Genomic DNA, 14324 nt, shown 5'->3' on the forward strand with positions numbered 1-14324 from the left:
GTTATTTTGTGATATTTTTGCGTCAAATTCACACATAGAAGCTTCAAAAACATGTTTTTCTTCAACATTTTGTTGTGACACTAGCATGCTGAACTTCAAGTTGTTTTTGGCGCCATTAAAAGGACAGAAAGGTGCATCTTTTCGAATTTTTATAAACCTAATACATACTAAAATAATCACCTATGAACAGAACGAGCTGTCAGTTGTGTTGCTATCTTCATATCAGTTTAACGTTTGTACTTAAGAAACCCACTTGCGGTGTAGTGCAATGATCTGCTGCTATGTCAAATGCTACTTTAGCACGAACTGCTAGCAAAGGCTAAAAGTATCACCATCAAAAATATGCAACAGAAGAATCACCATGATAGACCAGAACTTACGCTCATAGAACTATACGGAAGAGAAAAACATAATAATTTTTGTGACAAACGATTTCTTAAGAGTCCAAGAAGAGCATTTATCTAATCGTTGTCTTTGAAACGTCACTGTGCGCATGCGTACAAATAGGCATAGCACATCTTGTTATGGTAGCATAACTCAGTGTAACACCAGCTTCCGTCCAGAGATAGATAGTTCGACATCCACCCTGTGGCAACAGAAACGGGCGTAAAAAGATATTTAACTTCTAATTTAAGGTCAAGTTAGCTTTTGTGTCAAGCAGAGACATAAATATTACATGTCATATGTTTCATATTGTTTTTTTTTAGCTATTTAGAGCGGGTTTTACACATCTAGAACTGGAACTAACTGACTTAGCTAGCTTAACTTTCTTCGTTAGCATTGCCGGTTCGTTAGCATTAGCGCATTTGCTGATACTAGTGTATTTGTGACGACATCAAATTCATCATAAGACACTATTTTTATCCTGTCGTTATCATTTATAAGCAGAATGTATCGACGTACACTATAAGTTTTATTCTGAAGGCTGTAACCGGATGTTGTGTTGTTGTTATAGTGCGGTCTTGACACTTGTGCCCTCCTCCCCAGCATCATTCACCGGCTCTCAGCTTTCCGCATAGCCGAGCAGCAGTGCTCCTCCGCGGGGGAACATGGCTTCAGTTTTCTCCGATAACCAGCGGAGCGGAGAGTGTCGGTGAATCCCGGAGGGTTTCGGGTTTCCTCGGAGTGTTCTCCTCTCTGATGATGATCAAACAGCCTGCAGCAGCTCCAGCTCGCACTACTACTACAGCTCACACTGCACTACGTGATGCCGATCACAGTCCAAGAGTTGACATCCTGCTTGCCAAGAGGTGATGGTCTCCTCCTCTTCTCTCTGCTCACCTGCTCATCTGTCGTGCCTCCAAATGTCATTATGGTCACATTTCACTCATTAGTAACTCAGTGCATGAAACTGCGCCTTCACCTGGACTATTAAGTGTAATTTTTCCTCATTTAGAACAGGGGCTACAAGGCTTGTCTGTTTGTACTCAACACTGGAGTTCAGCTGCTGTTTCGACAATGATCTGACGGCGATAAAGTGAGAAAGAAACGCTAAAAGAAGTCTTCTGGCCTCTTCATCTAATCGGCTGAGTGAGCTGCACATGATGGCCAACAACAACGAGCTACAGGTGAGTTTATAAACTTCTTACTTAAATGTTCACGAATCTGTGTTGCCATAACTTAGAGCTGATAAAATCTTGAAGATGCAAAGTTGTGCTGTGAAAATGACCTCTTTTGGTAGTTTCACTGATGGGAGGTGGTGTGTGGTGGAAATATTCATACAATATCTCATTGTTCATAGGTCAAAGTGTACAATAGGAAAGAACAGTATTGGAAAAAAAGTGCTTTCAAAGCATACAAGACTTATTTTTTTATAGACCAGCACTATATGTGGAAAAAAAGGGGTTTTGATTGTGTTTTTCTGATATTGTGTTAATAATTTAAAGTTAGATGAATAGTTTAGTACTTAACGTATTAGATGTAGCCAAAGTTTTTAAAACATGTCTCTTGTGAATCCATAGCACTGCAAGCTTTTGTTTTTTTATTGTTAAATATCTAACACTTTCTCTGGGGGTAGCTGACAGTGGATTTGAGTTTCATCTGATGGCATTTAAAGTGTATGAAAGCAAGTAAGATGTGCATTTGCTGAGTTAAAAAGCATTGCTAGTTTGCATACAATTTTCCTCATTTATTGTGACAAATTCAGAACTGTTTGATTTGTATATTTCTGTTGCAAAAGCTTATACAGTAATACTGTGTAATAGTGATTTGTCGTGCAGCCCTAGTGTGTCATGTGTTTTGCAAGATGTGCTATTTGCAAATGACAAATTTTTAAACATATTTTTTTATCTGCAGAGAACGACATAGCTAGAATTCTGTAAAGGGTTCACAATATTATAATATAATAGTATAATATTGATATCAACAGATATTAGCGAATAAAGTTAATGGTCTTCATCTGCAAATATTTCAGACAATATTTTAAACTTTTACATTAACTATAAATGTTGGCTGCAATATCAGCCTATAGCCACTGAAAATTTCAGCCTATGTCAGCTGTAAATATAAGTACATTTTGGCTGTAAATATCAGCCTATATCAGCTGTAAATATGAGCCTATATCAGCTGTAATTATCAGCCTATGTCAGCTGTAAATATGAGCCCATATCAGCTATACATATAAGCGTGTATCAGCTATAAATATGAGCCTATATCAGCTGTGAATATGAGCCTATATCAGCTATACATATAAGCGTGTATCAGCTATAAATATGAGCCTACATCAGCTATACATATAAGCGTGTATCAGCTATAAATATGAGCCTATATCAGCTGTAAATATGAGCTTATATTAGCTGTAAATATGAGCCTATATCAGCTGCAAATATTAGCCTATATTTGCCTATATTAGCTGTAAATATCAGCCTATGTCAGCTATAAATATCAGCCTATATCAGCTGCAAATACAAGCCTATATCAGCTTTAAATTTTTGCCTACATAAGCTGTAAATATCAGCCTATATCAGCTTTAAATATTAGCCTTTATCAGCTGCAAATATGAGCTTAAATCAGCTGTAAATATGAGCCTATATCAGCCTTAAAATGAGCCTCTATCAGCTCTAAATATGAGCCTATATCAGCTGGAAATATGAGCCCATATATTAGCTTTAAAATGAGCCTCTATTAGCTGTAAATAGCGGCCTATATTAGCTGTAAATATGAGCCTATATCAGCTATGAATATAAGCCTATATAAGCTCTAAATATAAGTCTATATCAACTGTAAGTAACGGCCTATATCAGCTGTAAATATGAGCCCATATCAGCTCTAAATTTTTGCCTACATCAACTGTAAATATGAGCCTATATCAGCTATGAATATAAGCCTATATAAGCTCTAAATATAAGTCTATATCAGCTGTAAATAACGGCCTATATCAGCTGTAAATATGAGCCTATATAAGCTGTAATTATCAGCCTATATCTGCTGCAAATATGACTCTATTTCACCTATAAATACTTGCCTATATCTCCTTTAAATATATCTGCATATATCCACTGTAAATAGCGATCTAGATGAGCTATAAATTTTGGCATTTATCCGTTTACTGGCCGAAATTGGCTGCAATACCAGCCTATATCAGCTGTAAATATTAGCCTATATCAGCTCTAAATATTGGCCTATATTGTCTGTAAATATTGAAGTATATCAATCTAAATATCAGCCTATATCAGCTGTTAATATTTGCAGTATATCCATCAAAATTTCGGCCTGTATCAGCTGTAAATATCAGTCAATACTGGCTGTTAATATCAGCCTATATTGGCTGTTAATATTGGAATATATCTTTCTAAATATCTCCCTTTATTGGCTGTTAATATCTGACTATTTACTTCTAAATATTGGCTTTTATCAGCTGAAAATATTGGCCTATATTATCAGTAGATATTAGCCTATCGTGGCTGTTGATATCTGCCTATATTGTCTTTAAATATCAGAGTATATCCGTCTAAATATTAGCCTATATCACCTGTAAATACTGGCCTATATCGTCTGATAATATTTGCCTATATCAGGTATTAATATCAGGGTATAGCCTATGTATCTAAATATCAGTCTATTTTGGCTGTTAATATTGGAGTATATGCATCTACATATTGGCCTATATCGGCCTTTATCAGCTGTAAATATTGTCTGTTTGTACAAATATGCTTGTGTTTATAGATGTCTGTCTGCTAATGGTTTCTGTAAAATATGAGGCCTTCCTAGCAGTAGTGAAGGTATTGATGGCATAGACAGATAAGTTTATGACTTAAGCAGATGATTTAAAACCTGTTTTGAGTATTTGTCTCTCAGTGATCAATGGGTTGAAGCCAGAATCAGGGCTTGCCACAACTAGTTATCTGTTGAAATTATCCTCAAGTGTGTGGTCTCAATACAATTATCTTGCTGTCCTGACTGAGTCAGAATCTCCTCAATCAAACATCACACATGTTTGATATCCATGATTCCAGATTGGACTGCCCCTGAAGGGATACCTGCAAAAGGGAGTGAGAGCAAGCAGAACGGGAAGCAGCACCAACAGGATGTTGCATTCTTTAACAGCTAACAAAAATCGCAGCAAATAGAAACACAACCTGACCATCTTCTCAGACAGGAATGAATCCTCATCCAGTTAGGGTTTTTTACTGTTTTTCTACAGCCAGCTTAAATGTTACCCATATATATGTTTTTATGAAGTCAGGTTTGATCAGACAAGTTTCTTTGAGATCTTGCTTTTGTGGAATTGCTGTTGGGAAATCTTGACTGTAAACAGCAGGTGCTAGATGGTTGAGATTTTGAAATGGTCTAGTTTGCAGCCAGCCTTGCTTCAGTGTTAAGGCAACAGGCATTAATTCATGTCACTGCTGACTTGAAGAAGAAGGTGGAGAAAAAGTTTGTTTGGGTGTGTTGTTTTCGTCAAGAGCTTTGCATCCATCCAAGCATCCTTTAAACAATTCCAGTCTGTAGCTGTAAAAACATTTTACTAATAAACCTAAAAATAAAACTCAATGCAGCTCTGCTCTCCTCGGTTAGCTAAATAACATGACCTCCTGTTTGTGACACTCTTTGTAGCCTTGAGGTTGAGTCTGCTGTGAGTCATGGAGTTTGTTGTGGTGTCAGGGCCTCAGGTCTAATTTAGAGGGGGTTTTGTTACCGTTACTCTCTTGTTGTCCAGGATGCAGCGAAGCAAAGTTTTAAAAATTAAAGCCCCGCTCAGCCCAGCTCATGCCAGAAGCCTGCACATCAGTCTTTGGTTAATAACAGGAGTCAGGAGGTTAAACCGCTGCAGGAAGCACATTAGCAGTTTGTTCATTCAACTTAATTCATAAAGCACCTTCAGTACAATCATTCAGCCCAACAAGGAAACTGTGCAGACAAAAATCTGCATTATCAAATCAGTTTAATTGACAAAGCACAATAAATTAGACCGTTGGAAGTCACTTAACTCCCATAAAGAAACAGGTAGCATAAAAATGAAAACAGAAAACAAATGCCTCAAGCTCAGCCAATAAATGACAATGAATAGTTTTAAGTAAATTTGACCACTTAGACTTTGAACGGGCCCACAGAGCTGACATAAATACAGCTTAGTTTGACTGCATGTAATTACAAACCACTCATATCCCTCCTGATGCTCTTCATGTCGACCTGTGTGGGTTTGGTTACACACTCGTCTTTCTTGCACTGTGCAACACGTTAAAACCAAAAGTCAGTAACTGTCAGATATTTTCCATTTCCTCAGGAATCACTTTACTCACTCTCCATTCTTTAAACAAAGTGTGGCTCCTTGTTGACACTTCTGAATCATTTGTTTATGAGTAAATCCTCCTTGACATTTATTGGTTTCATGAACAGGAAAGGATCCCCGAGTGTTTCTTGGAAATCCATGCTGTCTGTGGTCCCACTGTGATCACCATTAACGCTTAATATGGGCCGTACTCTGCCACCATAGCCATTATTTACATCCTCTTGACAGCTAATAGATGCTTGGAGAGCTTTTCTGTTGTAAATGAGGATGGATCATAGAAAGCAGGCACTTAAGGAACTGTTATTACACTAAATCGAGATTAGGCTTCTTAAAAAGGACACATAAATGAAGATAAGGGACCAAATTTACAGCAGCATCCGGTACTCAAGTCTTATTTGTGTTAAGCTCCCTAAACTCTGGATACTACATTTCCCATAATGCACTTTGGTGATCTCCTTGTTTGACTTCCCTGCAGAGAAATACCTGTGTCCTTCAAGAAATGTTCCTCAGTTTGTACTGCAGTCTCCAAGATTCTGAACCCTCATTCAAGATTTCAGCATCAGCAGTATTTAGTTCTGTTTCTGTCCCAAGCTTTAAAAGTTTCCTCCAGAACCGCTGACATCTCTATGATTTTCTGATGTAAATGTGTAAGCTAAAAAATAAATAGATATTTTTCCACTCAGCTGACAGTGAAGGAGGCTCAGTTATCAAAAAGGACTCAAAATCCGTAAAACATTCCCTGATGCAGGGATTCCTGAACTGGTGCCCCACGTTAAACTTATGTAATGTTTTTGGGTCAAACAGAGCATCTTTTCACACAAACCTGCTAAGTACAGTCGCTAGAAAAAGTATGTGAACCCCTTTTTCACCCTGCACTGTCAATGTTTCCATGTTTTTTTCATTAAAAACATAAAAACATCTAACTTTTTGTGCAGTATTAGTTTAAGCAGACTGTGTTTGTCTATTGTTGTGAATTAGATGAAGATCAGAACAAATTTGATGACCAATTTATGCAGAAATCCAAGAAATCTCAAAGCGTTCACATACTTTTTCTAGCGACTGTATTAAGGCTAAAACTAAGATTTTGCATATACGTTTTGATTTATAAATGCGAAAGTCTGTGTGAAAGTGTATCAGAAGATTTGCTAAATGAAAGGGAAACCCTCCATCTACATAAATGCTACGGTCAAATAAAGCTGTAAAACAGTGGTAAATAGGTGTTGAATAGTACTTTGTTTGTAAAGGACCGCTCTCAGCCAATCTTAAGTACCAACCAAAAAAATGTATACAGCATGGACATGTTCTCTGTGATATCCCCCATAGGTGTCTGCAGAGGCATTTTGAAGCTGAACAATGACAGAAACCATATTACTGTCACAAACAACCTTTGAACCAGCATGCAAAGAGGTGGCTGAAGAGGGCCTTTAGCCTCATGCTGACAGCTAAAACACACCCACCTATCTTACTGACAGATGAGTACAGTTTTATAATGCCTTGAGAGCTGCTTTGTTCCTGCAGTCTTCCTCAAAGAGTCAGGTGATGTTGCTGTGATGTGTCTTATCAGCTGATCTTTTTCAGCCGATATTTAACTCCACGGTTATTCATCCAGAGAGCAACAAGTACCACCAATGGAGCAGAGAAGCCATCGAGATTTGGAAACGGTCCTTTAGTACTCTGAACAGGGATGGGGGGGTGCTTATATGTCGCTCTGCACCTGGGATGCCATCCTCAATAAGATGCCAGACACCAGGGGGTGTGGTCAGTTAAGACAGGAGAGTAAATCTGGATAAAATCAGCTGATCACAGCAACAACACAACTCCTCTGATGAAGACTGCAGCTCAAAATTCTAGAAAACAGAACAATCAAACTGTTATTTTATGATGCACTTTTAAAATCAATAATCCATTAAAAATCCTTGCAGGCTCAGTCTGATGCTTTTGTAACTATTCATTGTGAAAATTTGCTGGGCAAAGCCAACATTGGACTTGTACTGTGAAAACAGGCAGGGAAAATAATTTTGTGGCTCTTTCACTCCTTGAAAAAGAAAAAAAAACAGGTCCTTCCTTCCTGACACAGCCCTACAAACATTTCGGCGTTTTGCACAAGCTCATGTGTCAAGGTGCTGTGCCAAGTTGTAGAGAGAGTGCAGCTTTTCAGTTCAGTCTTTTTGTTACTTGGCTAAGAGTGAAAATTTTGTCCTTTATTACATTTCATGGTAAAAGTCCACATAATAAAGGGCAAAGTACGGTGTTTAAAGTGAAGTTTCAGTGTGAGGGAGAGAGAGAGAAATAGCTGCAGCTGCTGCACTAAATAACCAGACAACCATTCATGACCTGAATGGATGCAGTAAATGCAATTTAGTGAGAAGGGTGTATCTGCAGGCTTGCAGGCGGCAGTTTCAGGACCCTGCTTGCATCTTTTAAATGGATTGCTAGCTATTGCTTCTACTGACAACAGTGATGGAAGACAATCCACATTATTAAGCAGGCCACAGGTTTCAAGCAATATGGGAAAAAAGAGGATCTCTGCTGCCGAAAGTGTCAAATAGTGTAATGCCTTGGACAAGGAACAAAAACACGAGATATTTCATGAAAAATTAATCGTGATCATCATACTGTGAAGAAATTTGTGGCTGATTCAGAGCACAGACAGGTTCGTGCAGATAAAGGCATAATGAGGGAGGTTTCTGACAGACAAATTCATCAGATTAGGAGAGCAGATGCTAAAATACCATTACAAATCATAAAGCATCTGCCTATTAAAGTTGTGCCAACTCGAGCAGAAAATACGGGTCCTAGATCTATGGTCCTAAGTCTGCAGTCCTGAAACTGCTGCAGCATGTTTAATAGCAATGCTCCTCCACTTTGTTAGGTCCCGCTGTTGTGAAAAACATCGGTCCTAGAGCTACGGTCCTGAATCTGCAGTCCTGAAACTGCTACCTGCAAGCCTGCAGATGGGTATGATTGATTTTGGTTAAAAGAAAACAGACTCAGCGTGCAAAGGCTTTAAGCCTCAATATAATCAAACAGATTTAAAGTTAAAAATGTGCCCCAGTCTGCAATAACCCTAATAAAGCCTGCTTTATTAAACTAGGCTGCTTATTTCTGTTATAAAAATGTATGTTTTTAAAGGGAGGCTAATGGCACTTCCATGGCTCCTGCAGTCTATCAAGAGTCTCATTGCAGGAGTCGACTAAAGCCCGACGCACGCTATGAGATAATTCTGCTGGTCTTGTTCCTGATTCCCCCCTTCAGACCGAAGTCATCAAATACCTGAGTATCGGATGTTTCTAAATGGGGAAAATGCCAAGGATAACTGAGCATGGATGAGCAGTGTGTTTACATGGAGTGGAGCAAAAGGAAGCAAGGCGACTGAAGGAGGAAGCACAATAAACACAGCCATGACAATAATACTTAATATGAAGCATAAAGTTAGTTGGATGTTAAAAATGGAGGAGCAACAACACAAGAGTTTATGCAACGTGTCCTCTAAAACAAACCACATTCAAACTAACGAGGAGAGAAGAGCTGGACTGAAATCATAAACACAACGGATGTAGCAGGTAGCAATTGCTAGCTCCATTTAGCTTGTTTGACCTTCAAAATCTGTTAAGACTTTAAAAATCGCTCAGTGTTTGCAAGCTCCAGAAGTAGTTAAAGCTAAAGGTAGCTGTTTTTAAATGCTAACGCATGGGTTTTCTTTTATTCTGAAGCCTTTTCAGCTAAAAATGCCCCACAGGTTTCCTTTCTCTCCATAATCAATAGCCTTCAAAGTTTCTTTTCGATCAGGACTGGGTGAGATGAAGGTGATTTGTCAGGAAACCTGTGTGTTTATGTCTTGCAAACCTTAGCGCAGCGGTACACTTTAACGACAGCACTTAAGCTTCCCAGCTTGAGAAAGAAAATTTACAGCACCATTTCCTCCCCATTTCTCCCTCTCTGCTGTGTTGTTGACTCATTTAAACACGATCACGGCCTCATGACTGATTCTCTAACACCTTGATGGCTGCCTGAGCTGCAGCGGAGCAGTTTCCTGCCTGGTGTGAATAATTCAGCCTCCTTCTGTGACAACGACTAGGGTTCAGGCATCATTACGGCAGGCCAGCGGACAGCCATTGAGGGACGGCTGATTGAGATCAAGAGGCCTGTCGGAGTGGACCTGGCACACTCAGCGGTGTGATGATTGAGCTCTTTGGCCGTTCTCTTTCCTTTATTTCTCCTGAATAACTCATCAAGGCCGCTCCGTGGTCACCACTCATTCTATTGGAGTTCACAACTCAGAGGAAAACAACTGAAATGACCCGTTCTTCCTGCTCTTCCTCTCCCCTCCTCCCTCTGTTAAAAAATACATTATCCATATCCACAGACAGGAGGCCATCAGGGTAAAGCGTAGCTTAACCATTAGTGCTTCTCTGCCCTTCTTTATCTCCAGCGCTGCTCCTAAATGAATGTTTACCTCCTCCTCCTGTGGATGGTTTGAACGAGTGTAAATCAACTCTCCTGCTGAGGACGTGAGCTCTGCACCCAGCTGATAACATAGCACACACTGTGAGCTAGCTGCCCCCTCATGAATTCTTTATTTGTGTTGGTTTCCTGTACTTATTATCTGTAAGAGTTCTGCAATCAGAGGAGCTTCTCAGCGGGGAGGAGTTTCACGTACAAATGACTTTTTTATTGATCAGAAGAGAGAGAGGAGGAAACTTGGTCCATTTCTTTAATGGCGTCTGAAAACACTCGTTAGGAAGTGTCCTGATATCACAGGGAATGGGTTTTATAGCAGATTTGAACCCTGATGGGGTGAAGCAAGATCTTATACTGAACAGTTTAAGTGCAGGACTCCAGGTACAATGCGGATGTGTACCTATCAAAATGCAGAAAAGCAAGTTCCTCGACGGAGCACACCACTGGAGCAGAAATATATCAAGTCTTGCAAAGGGAAATGGGAGCAAAAGCTTTAGGCACAAATAAGTTTTAGGTAGATTTAGGGCTCAGGCAGCCAAAAATGCTCTGTTGCTCTGCTTGTTTTGTCTTTTTCTGCACCGTCCCCATGTTTCTTAGATAAGTCTGGTTCTACTTGAGGTTTCTGCCCAATAAAGGAGTCACAAAGAAGTCTGTGGCTTGACATGACATTGGTGATGAAATGGGGCTTTACAAATTAAGGTTAATTGATTGATTGTGAATCAAATAAAACCCGTTTTCATGTTGCAGCCTGATGCAACACTAAATGCAGCTCAGGTTCCTCCCATTTCTCTGATCTTTGCTGAGATGTTTCTACACCTTGATTGGAGCCCACCTGTGCTAAAATAAATTGATTGGACATGAGTGGGAAGGCTAAACCAATGACACCGAAGCTTAATGTTGCCTCTGTTGACCCATTATTGCTACTATTAACCCCTTCTAACCACTCTTTACACCCATTTTTTCCATTTTAACCCAATTTCACCATTTGATATGACCATTTTTGCCAATTTAGAGCAATTTCAGCCACATTTTAACTCCCTTTACCACTATTTGCACCAATTTTTGCCACGTTAACCAATTTCTTCCCTTTTTTGCCATTTTTATCTAATTTTTGCTACTTCTAAACCATTTCTGCTACTTTTAAAATCCAATTTCACCACATTTTCCACCATTTTTGCCATCATTAACTAGGGATGCGCGATATTATTGGTCTGGTATCTGTATCAGCAGATACTAGCTTAAAAAGGGAAATATCGGTACTGGCAGAGATCAAAATTTCTGCCAATATTTACATCAGATATTTTGTCTGTGTATTTCAGCGTGTATTGACTGTAAATTTTGTCCATATATACTAATAAATTAGTGTAATTTTAGGCTGAACTGACTGACCTATGTCAGTATAGGTCTGTTTCTTTATTTATCCTCATTCTCTAAACTTAAAAGTGTTTTTAAGGACTAAAGTTTGTTTTCTTGGTCATCCTCAAAACTTAAAGTGTGTCCAAAGGACTGAAATTTCTTGTCAGAAGAGCACATTTAAATATCGGTATTGATATCGATATCGGCTAAAATGAATCTGTCAATATCGGCATATTGGATATCGGCAAAAATCCAATATCATGCATCCCTATCATTAACCCATTGTAGCATTTTTAAATAATTTTAATTACTTTTTTAACAAAAGAGGTTTCAATTTTTAAGAAGGCTATTTGCTACACAAATGATTATAAAGATTATTTCTTTGATAAGAGTGGTTATTTTCTCAGGTTAAATATGAAATGTAGATATCACAGCTTAACTTTACAATGGACCATGGTTTTGCTGACCTCCATGGGCCCCTCCCATTTATCCCCCTTTATGGATGGCCTTGTCTGCACATAACTATTCCAAATTGTGCATGGCTGTGTTCAACCACCTTCAGGTACAGTGGGGGTCCCCCGGTCTCTGGCACCTTTATTTCGGGGGTCACAGGCTGAAAGGCTGAGAACCACTGGTGTAGTAAATAGCCTTCTTAAAAATGTAAATCCCCTTTGTTAAAAAATAATTAAAACTAGAAAAGCACTCGGAGAGTGCAGACCTCCACCATTAGCCCTCCCAACAGTGAAGAATCCTTTAAAAAAATTCCTGGATCCGTCCCCGTGTGTCCCCCACCACAGCATTCGGCGATTACTCCCTCCCAGGTGAGGTGGACGTGCGGTGAGCCAAAGCATTGGCTTTGCTACGGGTGCCAACAGATGCACCCATGGTCTCACCGGACGACTGGAAGTCATGGCAGAGGGTGAATACTCCTCTATTCCTCCCAGCATTGTGAGTATTCTCGCTACAATTCGCTGTCTTTCTCTCTGTTACGCTCCGTCTCCTCGACCAGGCGTGCGTCTTTCAAACTCTAAACTCCAAAACTTTGAATAGAAACACACCCAAAAATGCTGCTGTGTTCAACCACCTTCAGGTACAGTAGGGGTCAGCGGTCTCTGGCACCTTTATTTTGGGGGCTGTGGGCTGAAAACGTTGAGAACTCCTGCTCTAGAAGGCCTCATTTGACTTGAAACACTGTTGCATCCCGTGTCATATTCATCTGAGTGTTATAGTGGTATAACTTCTCTAGATTTGTTCATCATCTGGCTCTTTTTTGTCTCTCTCATTTCTTTGCTGCAGTTTTGTTTTACAGCTGAACGGTAAACAAATTCAGTTAAATTCTACCTGACTTCCTTTTGCAAATTGGTGTGACTCAACCCAGCCGTGTGACAAAGTGTTATAATACACGGTGATGTCTAGCATCACGCCCACCATAATGTGTGTCTCCAGCTGCTGCTGCCACAGATAATAGGATTAGGAAACTGCGGACTTCACCGTGTCTCTGACCTCCCAGGAGGGTAGCATAAGTCCCCTCAGTCACCCACACGCACACACATGTATACAACCCCCCAACATCCCGTCCCTCCTGCCTGAGTCCAGGATTACACTGTCTCCCTCCCAGACGAGCTTAGAACTGCTGCACTACAGCTTTAAAGCATCGATGGGACATTTTAATGGTGCTCATCAATAAACCCGATGGATGTGTCAAGCCCCTGGCTTGCTTATTATGGGATGCTGATATCTTAATAGAAAAAAAACAAAGTCTAAATTGCCCCTAAGGCTAGCATCCATGCCAGCTTAATGTCTGACCCTTTACCAGGCCCTGGCCCGTTCAGCTGACCACCAACACCAGCTGTTGTTTCTTTATGCCAGGCCTCCGTCAGGCTTTCAGGGGATTAGTAATCACTGATACCAGGCCCAGAGAAGAAGGAAGATAAAACCAGACATGAAACTGGTGACAAGCTGCTGGTTATAATGGTTGCTTGTTTTCAGCTCCAGTTTTCCTTTTTCTAAGCTGTTTCTGTGGCTTAGAGGGATTGTGGTATTACAGGAGGAAGAATGTGTTTCCCAGAACAACTTGTGAAGAAATTTATGGTTCACTGACAGTAGGAGCAGTGTATCAAAAATAACCTGGAAATGATATTTTTTCCCAGAACGACTCTGGGGTAGTAAGGTCACAGAGGATGGGAGCCAGTTAGCAGCCGTGTGTTTGCCTGAGAACTGAGCATTGATTGGATGTTTTGTAATGCCACTGGGCACTGAGGCTCAGTGGTGCTTGTGAAATAGCTTACACTGTGGTGTTAGGCCTTTCTTTGACCCTAAAAAACACCAGGAGGTAAAGAGACAAACAAAACATGGTTAAATAGGGGGTCAAAAGAATTGGATTAGAAAAGAGGTGATCAATGCTGACAGAATACAGTAAGAAAGTTTGAGAATTAGCACCTTTTAACTTATAATTGAACTCCTTTTTTTTTTGATGCACTTGATTTTAAACATTTGGCTTAAAAGTTAAGAAAGTTTAGGCTTATAAACTATTTAAAAATTTGCAGGAAAACAATCATTAAAAGGGGGCATATCAGACTCTTGTGGTTCTCAGCTGGTGGGTTGGGACCCAAAAGTGGGTTGCAAAGCCATTTTAGTAAAATGCCTGGAAAAAATGATGCTGCAATAAGTTTAAGATGTGCTTTTATTTTGAAGGACATGTCTCCACCTCTTTTGTTGCATCTTTTATTCCATGTCAAGTCCAAACTAGTGTTGCACGATTTGGTAATAATGTGAG

General features: G+C 39.7%; 1 protein-coding gene across 3 annotated transcripts in view; it reads left to right on the forward strand.

Moving 5' to 3' along the window:
• The first annotated feature begins 968 nt into the window (after positions 1–968).
• Positions 969–14324, forward strand: part of pkn1b (protein kinase N1b) — a 74380-nt gene continuing 61024 nt past the window's right edge. Inside the window, exons 1-2 of one of the 3 annotated variants that reach the window (XM_041777669.1) lie at positions 969–1250; positions 1397–1568. In XM_041777669.1, the coding sequence (XP_041633603.1) occupies positions 1542–1568 (27 nt within the window). In that variant the 5' untranslated portion in view covers positions 969–1250; positions 1397–1541. Of the gene's footprint in view, positions 1569–14324 lie in introns of all 3 variants that reach the window. The other 2 variants (XM_041777671.1, XM_041777670.1) reach the window with 2 other exon arrangements.

Source organism: Cheilinus undulatus, linkage group 21, assembly GCF_018320785.1.
Source record: "Cheilinus undulatus linkage group 21, ASM1832078v1, whole genome shotgun sequence".
Taxonomy (NCBI): domain Eukaryota; kingdom Metazoa; phylum Chordata; class Actinopteri; order Labriformes; family Labridae; genus Cheilinus; species Cheilinus undulatus.